General features: G+C 50.5%; 8 protein-coding genes across 8 annotated transcripts; 3 read left to right on the top strand and 5 right to left on the bottom strand.

Moving 5' to 3' along the window:
• Positions 1-240: 240 nt before the first annotated feature.
• Positions 241-939, top strand: N7473_003374 (cysteine hydrolase family protein; the record flags this gene model as incomplete). The annotated part of the gene is made up of 1 exon (XM_057149314.1): positions 241-939. One exon carries the CDS (start codon positions 241-243, stop codon positions 937-939), a length of 699 nt encoding a protein of 232 aa, XP_057012968.1.
• A 515-nt stretch (positions 940-1,454) lies between these two features.
• Positions 1,455-2,847, bottom strand: N7473_003373 (succinate--CoA ligase (GDP-forming) subunit alpha; the record flags this gene model as incomplete). The annotated part of the gene is made up of 7 exons (XM_057149313.1): positions 1,455-1,955; positions 2,016-2,098; positions 2,155-2,180; positions 2,276-2,338; positions 2,400-2,526; positions 2,583-2,611; positions 2,681-2,847. 7 exons carry the CDS (start codon positions 2,845-2,847, stop codon positions 1,455-1,457), a joined length of 996 nt encoding a protein of 331 aa, XP_057012967.1.
• Positions 2,848-3,182: 335 nt separating this feature from the next.
• N7473_003372 (Elongator subunit ELP3) lies at positions 3,183-4,965 on the top strand (the record flags this gene model as incomplete). The annotated part of the gene is made up of 2 exons (XM_057149312.1): positions 3,183-3,486; positions 3,542-4,965. 2 exons carry the CDS (start codon positions 3,183-3,185, stop codon positions 4,963-4,965), a joined length of 1,728 nt encoding a protein of 575 aa, XP_057012966.1.
• A 593-nt stretch (positions 4,966-5,558) lies between these two features.
• Positions 5,559-6,105, bottom strand: N7473_003371 (uncharacterized protein; the record flags this gene model as incomplete). Its single annotated transcript, XM_057149311.1, has 4 exons — positions 5,559-5,636; positions 5,725-5,817; positions 5,936-5,993; positions 6,068-6,105. 4 exons carry the CDS (start codon positions 6,103-6,105, stop codon positions 5,559-5,561), a joined length of 267 nt encoding a protein of 88 aa, XP_057012965.1.
• Positions 6,106-6,514: 409 nt separating this feature from the next.
• Positions 6,515-8,455, bottom strand: N7473_003370 (glycosyl hydrolase family 43 protein; the record flags this gene model as incomplete). The annotated part of the gene is made up of 10 exons (XM_057149310.1): positions 6,515-6,552; positions 6,634-7,048; positions 7,124-7,214; positions 7,278-7,413; positions 7,474-7,479; positions 7,533-7,677; positions 7,745-7,832; positions 7,899-8,202; positions 8,264-8,324; positions 8,384-8,455. 10 exons carry the CDS (start codon positions 8,453-8,455, stop codon positions 6,515-6,517), a joined length of 1,356 nt encoding a protein of 451 aa, XP_057012964.1.
• A 1,285-nt stretch (positions 8,456-9,740) lies between these two features.
• On the bottom strand, positions 9,741-11,573 carry N7473_003369 (uncharacterized protein; the record flags this gene model as incomplete). The annotated part of the gene is made up of 1 exon (XM_057149309.1): positions 9,741-11,573. One exon carries the CDS (start codon positions 11,571-11,573, stop codon positions 9,741-9,743), a length of 1,833 nt encoding a protein of 610 aa, XP_057012963.1.
• Positions 11,574-13,523: 1,950 nt separating this feature from the next.
• Positions 13,524-14,801, top strand: axeA (putative acetyl xylan esterase; the record flags this gene model as incomplete). Its single annotated transcript, XM_057149308.1, has 3 exons — positions 13,524-13,740; positions 13,809-14,065; positions 14,127-14,801. The coding sequence occupies 3 exons, from the start codon at positions 13,524-13,526 to the stop codon at positions 14,799-14,801; spliced, it is 1,149 nt and encodes a 382-aa protein (XP_057012962.1).
• Positions 14,802-15,754: 953 nt separating this feature from the next.
• Positions 15,755-16,764, bottom strand: N7473_003367 (1-(5-phosphoribosyl)-5- ((5-phosphoribosylamino)methylideneamino)imidazole-4-carboxamide isomerase HIS6; the record flags this gene model as incomplete). Its single annotated transcript, XM_057149307.1, has 3 exons — positions 15,755-16,038; positions 16,101-16,287; positions 16,465-16,764. The coding sequence occupies 3 exons, from the start codon at positions 16,762-16,764 to the stop codon at positions 15,755-15,757; spliced, it is 771 nt and encodes a 256-aa protein (XP_057012961.1).
• Between the last annotated feature and the right edge of the window lie 58 nt (positions 16,765-16,822).

Genomic DNA, 16,822 nt, shown 5'->3' with positions numbered 1-16,822 from the left:
GCAATATAGCCTGAATATGAAATCAGGGTCCTTCAAGAATTAATTTTTGAGTTGTGATGTGCAGAATTGATTTCTAAACACCATAAGAAAGAGGTATAGGAAACTTTTCTTGGCTTGATTGGTAATTAACGAGCCTGGTGAGTCAACCGCTCAATCAAGCACCATTAAGATGGAGATTCCGCTCTATTCCACCCTCATCAATCGACCAGGCATCTCCTTTTTAATTCCAGTCTCTCGAAAATGGCACCAACAATCGATCTGAGTCTTCCAACAGCTCTAATTCTCATCGACAACCAATCAGCTTTTACCAACCCGTCAACTGTCTCTCACTGGGGCGCATCACGCTCCAATCCTCACTATGAAGCCAATCTCCAATCACTCCTATCCACTTTTCGAGATGCAGGAGTATCCTCTTCATTTCCGCTCGAGGTGATTCACGTCTTTCACTCCTCTGACTCGTCTTCTTCCCCTCTTCACCCTTCACATCCGGCGGGTGGGATCCGACCGCTGGACTTTGCTGTCCCGGCAGCGGATGGGTCGGAGCCTGTCTTTTGGAAGAATGTCAACTCTTCCTTTATTGGGACGGGTCTTGAGGCGCATTTGAGACAGAAGGGGATTAGGCAGATCATTGTTGCTGGCCTGACGACGGATCACTGTGTCTCGACGACAGTTCGTATGGCAGCGAACTTGGGCGTTGTGGATCGTTTTTTGGATGAAGGCCCTGTTCGATTCAGGCCTGATGGTACTCGTGAGAACGAGGTGCGCGTGGAAAAGGGGCGGATAATTCTTGTTTCTGATGCGACTGCAACTTACAGCAAGGGGAATTTTGATGCGGAGACTGTACATAAAGTCACTGTTGCTAGTCTTGATGGCGAGTTTGCCGACGTGATTGGAACTGAGGAGGTGGTTGAGGCCCTGAAGGGTATCATGAAGCCCTGAGTTGTTCTAAACTGTTGTTATAAAACCAGCCTTGAGACCTTAAATGATATACAGCTGTCCTTGTCCCATAGCAGCATGTTGGCGTGAGAACTTTTGGATGTTATATCTGAACTTCATTATCATATCGGCCTCCTCGGCCTAACTCGAACTGGATGAAGACAAGAGGCTCTCACTTCGCTTGGGTCGCAGGCTTCTGAAAGGGCCAATTGAACCCTTTGCGACCCAAGTCCGTAAGGACTGGCTCAACGCCATATCCGTCGCAGTCCAGTACCGAATCACCTACAAAGCACATCTACTAGAATATATGATCAACAAGTAAAAGTTACACAAAACTAATTACTTCAAGGGTCTCTAACACAAAGGAGAAAAAGAATACAGGCGCGGCTTAATGAGATGAACCGCAAATGACCATTTGGACAAATGGTGAATATACCTCCGAACCCCCAGTCTTCCCACAAAGAACCAGGACACCAAGAGAGCACAAGACGTCAAAAGCAAGGCTTCAGACTTAAAATTTAGACAAGGTCACGCTTGACGAACTCGGCAAGCAGGGTCTTGCCGAGGGAGGCAGGGCTGCGCTCGACGATGACACCAGCATCCTGGAGAGCAGAGATCTTGGAGTCGGCACCACCCTTACCACCGCTGACGATGGCACCGGCGTGACCCATGCGGCGGCCGGGGGGAGCGCTGATACCGGCAATGAAGGAAACTGCGGGCTTGTTGTGGACGTTGTTGGCCTTGAAGAACTCGGCGGCCTCCTCCTCGGCGGAACCACCGATCTCACCGATCATGATGATACCGTCGGTCTCGGGGTCCTCGAGGAAGATCTTGAGGCAGTCGATGAAGTTGGTACCGGAGAAGGGGTCACCACCGATACCGACAACGAGGGACTGACCAAGGCCAGCCTGGGTGGTCTGGTTGACGGCCTCGTAGGTCAGAGTACCGGAACGGGAGACGATACCGACACGGCCGCGCTTGTGGATGAAACCGGGCATGATACCGATCTTGCATTGACCCTATAGAAACGAATCGCATGAGCATATGACGTGAAACCCTCGGTTATGATCGACACTTACGGGAGCGATGATGCCGGGGCAGTTCGGGCCGACCAGGCGGGTCTTGTTCTGGGTCTTGAGGATGTCGGTGATGCGGACCATGTCTATGGGGTATATATTAGATCGGGTTCCACTCGGAGGCGATGAACTCAATTCGTACCGTGCTGGGGAATACCCTCAGTAATGCTAGTGCAAACGACGCGGTTAGCTCGGGCTTATAAAAAAAAAAAAGTGATCTTAAGGGGAGCTTTCAGGGAGCTCGGGGGGTCGGAAACACTCACCAAACAACAAGAGGCATCTCAGCAGCGATGGCCTCCTCGATACCGGCAGCAGCGAGAGGGGGGCTGGTTGTAATCAATTAGTTGCGTTCTGCGATCTCTTGGGGGAGCATATCGGGTATCATACGGGACGAAGATGGCGGAAGCAGTAGCACCAGTCTCCTTCCTAGCGTCCGCAACATTGGCGAAAACGGGGAGGTCGAGGTGAGTGGTGCCGGCCTTCTTGGGGTTGGTACCACCGACGACATTTGTGCCTGTTACGTATGAGTTCGAGTGGTCTTTTTCGCGATCGCAACGAGATGATAGATACCGTAGGCGATGGCCTGCTCGGCGTGGAAACTGTTCAAGAACACGCTCGTCAGCGCCCAGCGCATGGAATCAGATACGGTCCAGTAGATGGATACTCACGTTCCCTGCTTTCCGGTGAAGCCCTGGAAGAGGACCCGGGTGTCCTTGTTGATCCGCAGGTTGTTCACAGTATCGGCATAGGCAGAGGTGGCCTTAAGGTAGCTCCGGCGCTGCTGGCCAGCGACATTGCGAACAGCCGAGAAGGTGTTACGGCGGAAGGCCTGCATGACGGGCTAGAGGGTAATTGAAGGGGTGGAGAGGAGAGGGGAGAGGAGAGGATGGGGGAGAAAAGAGGTTGACTCGGGGAAGAGATGTTAGCAAAGGATTCGGGATGCGCGCCCGGGAGTTTTCGTTCGGGACAAATCTTTACTTAAGCGGACCCGAGTTGAGTTCGGATCGCTGCCTCGGCCACCAACTTTTTTTCTATCTAATCGCTTCACCCCACCACTACTGCTACCCCGGTATCTTTCTCGATTGCTTCAAAAAAGACTTGTGTATTTCTATCTTTCGTCTTTTGTCTCGTCGCGACCCAGTCGCCGCTGCGCGGTGACACCCCTGCACCATGGCCACCATGACCATGACCGCGCCGCTCAATAAGAAGACTGCGAAGAAGAACAACAAGCTGATCCCAGAGAATGAGCGATACATGCGAGCATGCTCTGATATTGCAAATGCGCTCATCCAAGAATACGAGTCGCAGAGAGACAGCTCTGCGCCGCGAAAGGATGTCAACCTCAACAAGCTGCGGGGCATGATCTCGAAGAAGCACTCCCTGGCGACTCAACCGCCACTGACGGCTATCATTGCGGCCGTGCCGGAAAATTATAAGAAATACATTCTACCGAAGCTGATCGCGAAGCCAATCCGTAAGTCTGATACGTTCGAAGCCGGCAAGACCTTCAAACTAATCCCGCCACACAGGAACCTCCTCTGGTATCGCCGTTGTCGCTGTGATGTGCAAGCCTCACCGATGCCCTCATATCGCGTATACCGGTAACATTTGCGTCTACTGCCCCGGTGGCCCCGATTCCGACTTCGAGTACTCTACACAATCCTATACCGGATACGAGCCGACGTCGATGCGTGCGATCCGCGCTCGCTATGATCCCTTCGAGCAGGCGAGAGGACGAGTGGACCAGATCAAGTCTCTGGGCCACAGTGTGGATAAGGTGGAATACATTATCATGGGCGGAACATTCATGTCTTTGCCGGAGGACTATCGCGATACCTTCATTTCTCAGCTTCACAATGCCCTGAGCGGATACCAAACGGACAACGTGGACGAGGCCGTACTGGCAGGTGAAATGAGTAACACCAAGTGTGTGGGTATCACGATCGAGACCCGACCAGACTACTGTCTGGACACCCATTTGAGCAGCATGCTGCGCTACGGCTGCACCCGGCTAGAGATCGGTGTGCAGAGTCTGTACGAGGATGTTGCGCGAGACACAAATCGTGGACACACCGTCGCGGCAGTCGCTGAGACCTTCAAGCTTGCGAAGGATGCTGGTTTTAAGGTTGTCAGCCACATGATGCCCGATTTGCCTAACGTCGGCATGGAGCGCGACCTGTTCCAATTCCAAGAATACTTCGAGAACCCTGCCTTCCGTACAGACGGTCTCAAGATCTACCCTACTCTGGTCATCCGTGGAACCGGTCTCTACGAGCTGTGGCGGACTGGGCGGTACAAGAACTACACTCCCAATGCTTTGATCGATCTCGTTGCTCGTATTCTTGCATTGGTCCCTCCATGGACTCGAATTTACCGTGTCCAGCGTGATATCCCCATGCCTCTCGTCACTTCTGGTGTCGAGAACGGCAACTTGCGCGAGCTAGCTCTGGCCCGGATGAAGGACTTTGGAACGACCTGTCGGGACGTCCGTACACGAGAGGTCGGTATCAACGAGGTCAAGAACAAGATCCGCCCTTCGCAGGTGGAGCTTATCCGTCGTGACTATGCTGCCAACGGCGGCTGGGAGACCTTCTTGGCCTATGAAGATCCCAAGCAGGATATTCTCATTGGCTTGCTTCGTTTGCGCAAGTGCAGTGACACTCACACTTTCCGCCCTGAATTCACTGGCCAGCAGACCAGTATCGTTCGCGAGCTGCACGTCTATGGCTCTGCCGTGCCACTTCACGGACGTGATGCTCGCAAGTTCCAACACCGTGGTTTCGGTACATTGCTCATGGAAGAGGCCGAGCGCATCGCCCGTGAGGAGCACGGAAGTACCAAGATCAGTGTTATTTCGGGTGTTGGCGTGCGTAGCTACTACGCGCGCTTAGGATACACCCTGGATGGACCTTACATGTCCAAGATGCTGGACCCGTATGAGGATGAAGAATAAAGCTAGAGAAAACATGGGATCGGTCGATTCTGCATATACCAGGCGTTAGGGGAGCACGCTCCAAAAGTGGTTTCTTGTGACATAATGATGAACAATGATGAAATGTCTATACTTGATCGCGACGCATGGCAAAGTATCCCTGCTAGACACAATAGATAAGAACTGATAACAATAGGTAATAATTCCGAGCCGCTATGTACATATCGCGCAAAAAAGGGCTTGTCTGTGTATTGCATACTCCCAGCAACAGGAAGACCGGGATACCTGCCCAGCAAATGTCTTCCTTGGTGGAAAGAGAGCAGCAACTCCAGACTTATCGCTGTATACCGACGGACTCCCGTGCGTCACACAAGCGGAGAATAGCGAATAATCAATGGAAAGCGCCTGGTTTATTGGAGAACCGCTGATCCATTTCAGATCCTTTCCCCGCCCTCTCGGACCCTGGTCACCATGTTTCCCTAAAGACAGACCGAAATAGATCAAAACCCCCCTGTGATTGAAAAATGATAGAAGAACCGTTGTGACACCGAAGGAGAAGATGTGTTATTGTGATCATAGATGTTGTAAATTGGTTTTCTTTTATGGCTCTGGTTTTAACGAAGTGATATGGCACCGCCCCGGCTGTCTCGAAGGTGGAGGTAGGCTTGGAAACCGCAGAACACGAAGAATCCCTAATAAGATTGAACATGCGTTAGCAAGAGTGTTTACCGGCAGAAGCTCAAATTCCTGCTGGTAGGAGTCGAATGCTAGATGGCGTACAGCATAGACAATCACCGCGACATAGATGGAGGCAGCAACTGCAGGGCCATCTTCCGGGTCACCTTCCGAGCCGGTGAAAGAGTGGTTATTGCTCTAGTGGAAAAGGACATAGGTCAGTATTTCATGCCAACGAATCCGGACAGTTGTCGATGGCCGGGCGCAAGATGGGGCCAGCTTGGACCGGGGGAGGGGCGGAAGCTAGAGAACGTACGCCATATAGCGAGCCGAGGACAGAGAGAATAACGATAGCAAAGATGGAGATAACGACACTATCAAAAGCAAAGAGTATTAGAAGCTGTAGATATTCAAGGGTATGGCCATCTCTGGAATGGGGGAAGCCTACCAGGACCAGGCGTTCAACGCCGACACAACGGGTTTCATCTTGGCGTCGGCACGGGAGAATTTTGTCGAGATTGGAGGGTTTTAGAAGGCGATAGAGGAAAAGACTTATATTGGCCCGATTGAGAGGTACCAAATCGCAAGGGAAGGGCGAGGGAGTGTAGTGATGATGATGGAGGAGCAAGTGACCGATGATACGGAGGTTGGCGGGCGGAGCTTGTCGTGGCCCTAAGCCGTTTTCGGACGGGCAAGGCATCCCCGACTTTTGTCTAGGCCTGGGGCCGTTTTTGTTATTTTACTCATCTACACAGGAGATATACGCCATGCAATGTGTGACAGAGTTGCTCGGCTATTCGTGTATACCCAAATGGGATCTATATACACACTCGTCATCCCCCGATAGATGGTGAACACCGTCCAAGGAAACCACGGGCATCTGTCAATAGTCCAACTACAGTTCTGGAACCACCAAACGATCGATGTCCGGTCCTGGATATTGATTGCAATACAATTAGTTCTCTGCTCCAATTGATTCATTTCTCACCACTCAACATGATCGGCATCACTTACCCCATCCACCCTGGTACCCTCCGATAGTAATAACGTTCGAAGCCCCCGCGTTCAGCTCAACATTCAGCGACGACGAGAAAGGCGTGTTCCCATTCGTCGAAGGAATAAAAGCCAAAACCTGCGATTTGCCATTCACAGTTACTGTAGCATACCGCTGGCTCGAATCCCCATTCTCGTATCTCACCTGGACAGTAGTCTTCGTGGTAGCGTTGCTGGAGATGCCCTTGAACTGAAGCGTTCCACTGCTGGAACCTCCGATATATCCTACAGATTTTCCTCCAGAACAGCCGCTGCAGGTAAGTGTTACAGCGCCGTTGGATAATGTGTTTGAGGAAGATTCGGCTTCCGGGGTGGTTCCTGCCGGAGAGGGTGTCCAGGACTGCTTGGTGGAGATGACCCAACTGTCTTCGTTGGTCTGTGGTTTTTACATGGTGTTAGTCAGGAATAAGGCCATTTTAGACCCGAGGATATAGAGTGAGAGGATACGTACGAGGCTGGCGCTCCTCCCGGACAAGGTAAGTGGAAGCCAGATGTAAGTTGATGCCATGAGGTTGGAGGAGAGCCATCGATCACCCATGTACCTGATGATATCAGCCAAAGCACCAGACTGTACGTTTGGTTTTGTTCTGTCCCCTGGGACATACATCACGTTTGGGCCTACCCCCAGGATAAACGTAGTTTGGGAGTTGTAGGTGTTCGTGCCGGTAGGGGCAAAATTGGCCCAAGAGCTCCAGGGTCCACTCAAACTCGTAGCAGTGCTGTACTTGTTATCGTTTGTAGCTGGCAGAAACAAATTAGGCCTACATAGAGCTCATCTTGTTGGGGAGATGAAGAACATACACCATCCTATATTCGAGTCATGGTTAGCTCAAGCTATAGTGGAAGGGACAAGCACTTACCTGTCAACTGGGACCCAAACATGAAATACACGCCGTTCTTCTTGTACATAGCTGGAGCTTCAATATGCTCAGACCATAGGTATGTGTTCGAAGTCACATTGGTGTAGTCATCAGTCAATCGGTCAATTCTCAACCCGTTGGGGCGCTAGTAATAGTTGTTAGAACAGGCTGAGTGCGGCATACATGAGAGAGGTCGCTACAGATGCACTCACATCTTCTGATAAGAGATAGGCAGATCCATCATCATCTTTGAAAAGACCCATATCGCGCGACTGGAAGCCCAAAGGCTGGAATGAGCCTCTAAAAAGTAACCAAATCAGTCCAAGTGAAGCTCGACAGGCAAGAAGTGCTTCCAGTGGGTCTTACAAATAGTTATATTTGCCACAGATACTGGAACCTGTCGCGACACCAGTCTTTGCTTCCCCATAGCTGCTGCTGTCAATATGCATCCACATCACCCACTTAGAAGTTGCATCATTGTAAATGACCTTCGGACGCTCGACGATTCGACTCGGACCAAGATCTCCGCTACTTTGGAGGGAGAGCAGCTCTCCGACAAAGGTCCATTCCACTAAGTTGGTACTGGAATAACAGTTGACGGATTGGAAGGCACTTCCGTTTAGCTTGTTCTCGCCGATCCAGTAGTAGACAGAGTCGACTTCGACGATTCCTTAGGGAAAATTTCAGCTGTGGGGCAGAGCAAAAGAAATCCTCAAGCCCCGTAGACATACCTCCACCATGAGCCTGGACATGTTGGTTTGTACCAGCTGATGTCCACGACCCACCAGGGACCTGAATGTGTTAGCAAAATGTGTTTGATCATCACATTCGCTAATGGAGTGGAGACTGACAATTTGCAACGAAGCAAGACTCCCCTGCATCAAAGCCAAGCCAGCAGCGGCTAGGTAGTTCTTCAGAAGCATACTTGATGCAACGACTACTCACTCGATAAAAGACGTTTGTGGAGAGCCGAGTCACCATCTGAATAGTTCCGGGAGTGAGCCAAATATGTACCTCTCGCAATCCCTGTCGAACATTCTTTAATATCATGCACGAGGCCTTCCTTCCCCGCAAATCCAAATGGAATAGCTCGGGTGACGACCCAATGCCTCCCATGCAACGGAGATTTCCCCTTCATGTCGATAAAGTAAATTCAGACGGTCTTTGCATTCGTCAATACCGAGTCGGCTTCTCCCCTCGCCCCGCCGGAGTTTCAGCGTGCATCATGCAGAGTGCGGGGGATCGTCGACTGATCGTGGTCAACTCACGCCCCGGAGTAGTACCGGAGGGGAATTGCCCCGGAATGATTCCTGTAGATTCGCTCCGCTACATTGTCCCTGCAGGATTCACCAAAGATAGACATTGATCCTTGATCCCCCATGCCGAACTCATAGTTAATTAACTTCCCAAGCGGAAATCACCGGGAATCGGGATAACTGCCGGCCATGGTCCTTGTCATATACAATGCAAATCAACCATATGGGCTAGGTAAGTAGCTTTCCTCATACCCCTCTCTACGTCAGTTGATGTAACATCACGAAGGTCGGGGGAGGTAGCGCTATATTCCCGAAAGACAATTTTTCTAGGGGCCATCCGGCGATTTGCCAGATTCCATATAACGAGCAGGGTATCCTTTGCATTATTCTGGCGCCTTCAGGATGAATCGGACGTGCTATTATAATTCTTCCAGTAATTTGTCTCCATTAGCCCTACTTCCGTTGAGATTATTTAAAGTTCAGACAATTCTTCTGGAAAATGCTTAGTCCCGATCGCCTCTTGTATGCATTCCACCAAGTTATCCCGTTCCGCGAGCCCTTGGCGGGGATCTGATGATAGGTACATTTATCGAACGGATGAATGGAGTTACTCGTTCTCTCCAAGTATTGCCGAGACTTAGTTGTATAATCGAACGAAATATTCATTCGCTCTATCGGATCCGCTTCATAGTCTAGCAGCATTAGATCCCTTTCCGGGAGGTTTTCCAATACTTGTGAGATACTATTCTTCCAATGCGAAAGGCAAGATATACTAAACATTTAAAATTATGACTTTCTGTTCTTAGTACAAGGCTTAGTCAAAAAATGGAGTATGCCAAAGCAAAGTTATCACTCCTAACCACGGTCATGCCGCCGTCCAAATACAATAAGGAAACACAATCTTTGAGAATATCAACAGTCCCATTGGGTTAAATTGCTAAACTCACGGTATTTAGAGTCCATGCGAGTGGAAGAAGTCAATAAAGTCGAAGAAGGAGCGTTTGAAGTACCGCTCCTGGGTAGTCTGATTGACAACCTGCATGCCAAAGTGCTGATCAAACGAGCCAAACTCCCAGTTATCAAGCATACTCCATCCAACCGCACCGATGATCTTAATACCGTCCTCATGGATACAGTTCAGGATCTCCGTGAGGAATGCTTCATAGTACAAGGACCGGGGGAGATCATTCAGCTGCGACGCCAGATCTGCCTCGGCTTCGGCGAATACTGGGAACCCGAATTCGCTCACCATGATGGCTTTCGGCTGGTATGTGTCCCAAATATAGTTCATGAAAGCACGGAAGTACTTCGGGGTCAGATACGGGTAGGAATTGGAGTAGAAGCCAATTTCCCATCCGTTGGAGCTGATTGATGTGGTGTTTACACAGTTCGGCCACAGGGAATGGTTTGGGTCCTTGGCGCAGGCTTCGACGCCACCATCTGGTGGGAAAACAAAGGTTGCCGTGTAAGGGTCAACGGCGTAGAAGTCGGATTTACCCTTGTATCGAGCCAGAGTCTCGGGAGAAAGTGGGCGAGACTCGTTGGTGCAGGTCGATGTCACGCTCTCGGGAACGTCCTTGCCCAACCAGGTCGGGTTGGACATGATACCCAGAAGGTAGTCCTGATACCTGTTGGTAGCAGCAATGTCTTCTTGACTGTTTGGATCCAGTGGAACACCGAAGTTGTCGGCATTCTTGTAAGATATCATTCCCTTGCCGCCCATCGACTTGTACAAATCGTAGACTTGAGTGTGCGCCTCCAGGAAATTGTACATTCCCTGCAGATTGCCAGATTCATAGTAGGGCTCGTTGATGGTGATCCAGATGGGCACGCGATCGCCGAACTCGGCGAACAAGATACTGGAGTAGTAGACAAAGGAGTCGACAAACGTGCCATTGGCAGCCCCAGAATTAGTGGAGAGATAAGATCTCGTCACATTTCCACCTTCCATCACGAACTCGTACGGCTCGTCAGCATGCACGATAGTGACCATGGGCCTCACACCATATTCGAGGCAGGTGTTGATTAGGTCGTTGTAGTGATCAATACCCTCCTTGTTGACAGGGGTGCCAACACCAGCAAACGGAAGGATCCGGGTCCAAGAGATAGAGAAGGAGTAGTAGGGAACCCCCATCGCAGCAATGCGCGCAATATCCTCCTTGTAGAGATAGTAGTTCCAATCAGTGACATAGTCCGGCGCCTGACCCGCATTGAAGTTGAAGTAATCCAGAACACTAGGCGTGCGACCTTCATCCTGGATAGCACCCTCGATCTGACCAGCTGATGAAGCCACGCCAACAATAAAGTCCTTGGGAAAGGTATAATCCTTTGCATTGGCTGCGTCACTATAACTGAATCCAGCTGGCGGTGGCATGACGAGAGAGGAAGACGGCACCGGGGTTGGCTGAACGGTGGTACTTATGCTGAAAGTGGAGATAGAAACATTCGGCATGAACGTAGCCCAACGACGGTTCCATTCGGCCTGGCCATAAGGATTGTCCCAGTCTGAGGCACTTGCTTCATTCTTGTTCCACGTGGTAGTCTTAACTCCCGACGGCATGATAGCCTTCATGGAGGCTGCAGGCATGTACGTCGTCGGTGGCGACGATGTTGGTAGAGGAGTCGCATAACGTGTTGAAGTCATGGAAGAGAAGCTATAGCTGCTGTGGCTGGGCTTGGGAGCGCGCGGTTTCACAACAGTACCAGCTTCGGCTGGCGGAGCAGCGTTGACCAGTGGCGCGCACACAGCAGCGATCGCCGCCACAGATGCAATTTCGAACCGCATAATTCGAATCTCGGGACTGAAGGAGAGCAATTTGACTAGCCAGGCAAGGGAGCTCTCTCCTATGCGGCAGATAGCGCAAATATGCAGGAGTCGTCATGGCTACTTATATGCCGAGTTTGGAAGCCCCAACATTTCACCGTCCCAGTCGATCCAGCAGCATGTCACCATTTCCCCGCGAATCTCAACATAAACTTGATTTCCCCGTGGAGCGATGCTTCTTTGCGGGGTTAGGTGGGACCATATCAACCTGGGACGGAAGGCTCGCGAATTTTGTGAAGCTTAGTATCTCATGCCCTCACGTCGAAAATTGCCCTCATGCCAATGTGACAGCGCTAACGGATACTAAGCTCCACAAGATTTGTGCAGAGTGGTGGTTCAGTGGTCACGGTGGGGCAAATCCAAGCCCAAAAAGACAGAATGGCTGTAGATAACTACTGTACTCACTAAAAACTGGGTTCCTGGGGGTGGATTGATTTAAAGGAAAGCCCCTGCAACATCGGCTTAACAAGTCCCCCGCCCCACCCTGTTGATAGCCGGGGAAATACACGACAACAATTTTCCCGACAGGCATGGGTATTTCCCCGACCCCGCGATCTTCCAGGCATTCAATTTGTCAATGTAGGCTACTGATGAGGTGAAGAAGGTCCATCGCTCTCGACAGGGCGTAATGTACGTCTTAGTAAGAATGCCTGAGGCCTTTCGCTGTTCTTACCTATCTTGAGACTCGCCCATCAACCGGTACCTACCGCTTGGTGCATTGGTACAAAGAGTTCAAATCTCTCTTTATCTCTTGTCCCCTTTGGAGTACATTATTAATAAGTATCTTCACAAGGTCACTCACAGCATCAGAGTATGCCAAGCCCATGTCTGCTACGGCAAATTACCAAGATCAGTGAGTTTTGGAAACTGCAAAGAGCATCATAAATTCATCGGACCAATGATGGGTCTTGATATTTGATATTCGGCTCTGCGTCTGCCTTACAGGCCACATATTCATCTCACTCGCAGGGACTGAACGTGGGAATCTACACAGCCCCTGGAATAAGGAATGACAAATTTGTCTATTCCGCTCGTGTAGTCTTTGCATTCGATTTCCAAGTGCTTAATCTTCTCGAGCTGTGAGAATTTCAAAAGGCTCTAAGATGGTTCCTGGCCACAGTTCTTTTCGGTGGGTATATATACCAAGATTGAATATTTCATTTCCACAGGTCTGCAGGGGAAACTGGGAACATGAAACCTGCCGTTTGAGATTGAATAGCCAAGTCCACGTTGGCTGCATGGACTGCCAGCTCAAGATACGCCAGGCTGCTGACGGCCACAGCAGAAGCTTATTTCGTTCTACATCGCCTGGAGTAATACTCCCAGAGACAGCAAACTTTTGCTCCGCTGGCAAAGCTGGCTAAAACAGTAGGTACGAATGTATTTTCCGGAGTCTCAAACTAAATATCATTTGTGGAACTCTTCAGACACTTATCCACATCAGGTAAGGAACCCGGGCCGCACACACCGGTCTGCGGATCTTGAACATCTCAAACCAGCTCGTATGGATAAATATGAGGTGGGTTTTCTTCACGGTGTTTGATCCCTGAATCCTGCAGATTATTACGCCCTGCAGAATTGCCAATGCGGGGAAACGCTGCCCCACGGCGGTTTCAGCTACTTTAATTTAGCCTGGGGAGGACTTAAGACACGACACGAACCACGCAGTGTAACCCCGCGACTTCCATTCGTCCGAAGTTCAATGTAAAAGCAACTGAAGCATTCAGCCAAAATTGAATGGAGCTTGAAACGTCACGGAAGACTTGACGATTCTACATATTGGGAAAATTCAGGGACAGGGTAGACTTAACCAATTCGCCATGTTAAAGACTGGGGATATCCCGCTGTTGATGGCCCAACGGCTCTTGGGTTCATTCTAGCGATACCAGGTTCATACAATTTGTTGCCACTATGAAGAGTCTATCTTTCTCCTTTCTTGTTACCTTGTTCCTCTATCTCACCTTGTCCTCTGCTAGAACACTGGGCAAGGATGTCAACAAGCGAGTCACTGCTGGTTCGCTGCAACAGGTGACCGGCTTTGGAGACAATGCCTCTGGCACTCTGATGTACATCTATGTCCCAAAGAACTTGGCTACCAACCCTGGAATTGTCGTCGCGATTCATTACTGTGAGTGGATCTTTTCCCTTTTGGGTCTTTCTTGTCGTGAGTCGCAGTAATAACAGCGGATCCTCTAGGCACTGGCACCGCCCAGGCATACTACACCGGATCTCCATATGCACAGCTAGCAGAGCAATATGGCTTCATTGTCATCTACCCCCAAAGCCCCTACAGCGGGACCTGCTGGGATGTCAGCTCTCAGGCCGCTCTGACACATAACGGCGGTGGAGACAGCAACTCCATCGCCAACATGGTGACCTGGACCATCAGTCAATACAATGCGAATACCGCCAAGGTATTCGTGACTGGATCCAGCTCCGGCGCGATGATGACGGTGAATTAACCCGATCTTCTTTATGACGCTCTACAAGCTTGACTGACTTGACTCGACACAGAATGTCATGGCAGCCACCTATCCCGAACTCTTCGCAGCGGCGACAGTCTACTCCGGCGTCGGTGCCGGCTGCTTCTACTCCTCCAGCAACCAAGTCGATGCGTGGAACAGCAGCTGTGCCACGGGCAGCGTCATCAGCACTCCGGCTGTCTGGGGCGGCATCGCCAAAAACATGTACTCCGGATACTCTGGCTCACGACCTCGAATGCAGATCTACCACGGCAGTGCAGACACAACCCTCTACCCACAAAACTACTACGAGACCTGCAAGCAGTGGGCCGGTGTCTTCGGATATAATTACGACTCTCCCCAGTCGACCCTCGCTAATACACCGGACGCCAACTACCAAACCACCAACTGGGGCCCTAATCTCCAGGGTATCTACGCGACAGGAGTCGGTCATACAGTCCCCATTCATGGAGCGAAGGATATGGAGTGGTTTGGATTCTCGGGTAGTGGCTCGTCTTCTACCACCACTGCATCGGCCACCAAGACCAGCACGACCAGCACGACTAGCACAAAGACAACGAGTTCGACTTCGAGTACCACAACTTCTTCCACTGGCGTGGCAGCGCATTGGGGTCAATGTGGAGGCTCTGGGTGGACTGGCCCCACTGTTTGTGAAGCTGGATATACCTGCACTTACTCCAATGCTTGGTATTCTCAGTGTCTGTAAACCGGATTTTGGGTGGTGCAACAGCAAGGTTGAGAGACGTCCTTTCTGGGCCGGGCTCGTTCTGACTTAATTCTCTTCAATCAAGTTAGTTAGTGAATCAAAATGGATATAATGTAAGAATAAGGGAGGCCATGGCCGACCATCTGTTGTGCTCTTTTTACCGTATCGAACCTCCATGACCGCTTAGATGACTTGGGCCCAGAGGGCATTTTCAACTCAGAATGAACCCTCACAGGAGATATGATATGGCCATATCCAACTGTTCACATGCAAACAAACACTAAAAAAGCGAGACCAAAAATGTTCTCAGCCCCATGAATCGAACCGCCAACCTCCACCTCCCCTATATACTTCGCCTTGTTACTGCATCGCCATCCCCGGACACCGAAGAACATCGCCAGTGCCGCACCTGATAGACAGCACCCTCCTTTTCACCCTCTAACACCGCCGACAAGGATGTAAAAGAATTAGAATTAATAAAATATAGTTTCTAAAATAGATTCCTATTAGAGAAATAATATTACCAAAAAAATCTCCAAAAAAATGAACTCCCCTGCCTAGCGGTGTGCCCGGCCGTCCGTGGAGCTTGAAGCGTCAACACTGGCCCAGTAATTTTTTCTTCTTTTTGTTTACCCACTCCTCCAGGGCACACCTATGGTTCACCAATTTATGGTGGATACCAACTAGGCCATCGGAGGGGGGTAGTGATTGTTTGACCTGGAAATCGGTGATAACCTCTGTTGTTGCCGGATTGGGATTCTTAGCAAACAATATTCCCATTGGAAGGCATCCATGAGTATAGGTCCTAGCAATGAGACGCCATCTGGCACAGGGCCCAGCGGACGTGGACTGCTATTCCGTTTTCTTACCCCAATTATCATTTTTGGGATATTCAGTCAATTCATATCATAATGCCCTTCATAGGGGTTGCCTATTCTATTTTGGTTTCATCATCAATGGGTCTTATTCCACTCGACACACTCATCAAACGTCACTCCAGAGCCGCCAAAGATATCCAGTGCACTGCCAATCGTCAAGTCCACCTTGCCCTTGCTACTAATGTGGACTTTCTCCAAGTCCTGTAGGCTTCGGGCACCACCGGCATAGGTGACGGGGATGGTACACCACTCAGCCAGTCTGGACACCAACTCCTCGTCAACACCTTGCTGCAGACCCTCGACGTCAGCAGCATGGATCAAAAACTCGGAACAGTAGGGCTCCAAGAGAGCGATAGATTCTATAAGAAGGTTAGTTGAAGGGATTTGTCAGAGGTCAACTGGCCTTCACGGAGCATCTTACCTTGGTTGATTTCCATTTCTGTGATGGTCTGCCATCGGTCCATCGCCACGAACCAGGTATTATCCTTTCTCCGGCAGCTCAAATCCAAGACCAGCTTCGATTTATCGCCACCAAGAGCTGCCAGCACCGACTCGAGGCGCTCGAGCGAGAATTTGCCGGACGGGAAGAGGAATGAAGTGATGATCACCTATCGTCCTCACATTCCATCGGACTTGATTAGCGTCATCGCTCAGAATATGACGAACATGCACGGGAAACGTAATCCAGCAATTCCAAGAAGGTATGCGCCGACTCGTAGTCAGGCAGCAAAGCCAATGCAGGGAATCGAAGCATAGATCACAATGCATTACGAGGAGCAACTCACCTTCTCGGCACCTTGTTCAATCCAGTATTGCGCATTCTTATCCGTGATTCCTCCGGCCACTTGCAACCCATTGGGCCAAGCGCGAACTGCCTCCAGTGCTGCCTCCTCATTCCCCGGTCCAAGCTTTACCACATGTCCACCGCGCAAGTTGTGCTTCTGGTACAGTTCCGCATAATGGCTGGCGGGGAGCTTTGAGACATAGTTGGTCTTCAGGTCTTCGGCGACATTGCTGAGGGTACCACCCACAATCTGCTTGACTTGCCCCGAGTGGAGGTCAATGCAGGGCCGGAACTGTGTCATTTTCTCTTGTCAATTACAACTGTGCAGTTGCCAGAGTAGTGACACCAAAGTTCCTCCG

Source organism: Penicillium subrubescens (genome assembly GCF_028828155.1).
Source record: "Penicillium subrubescens strain IBT 31985 chromosome Unknown utg000002l_segment0_segment0, whole genome shotgun sequence".
Taxonomy (NCBI): Eukaryota; Fungi; Ascomycota; class Eurotiomycetes; order Eurotiales; family Aspergillaceae; genus Penicillium; species Penicillium subrubescens.
Note: the sequence above shows the minus strand (reverse complement) of the source record. Positions and strands in the feature narration are given on the sequence as shown.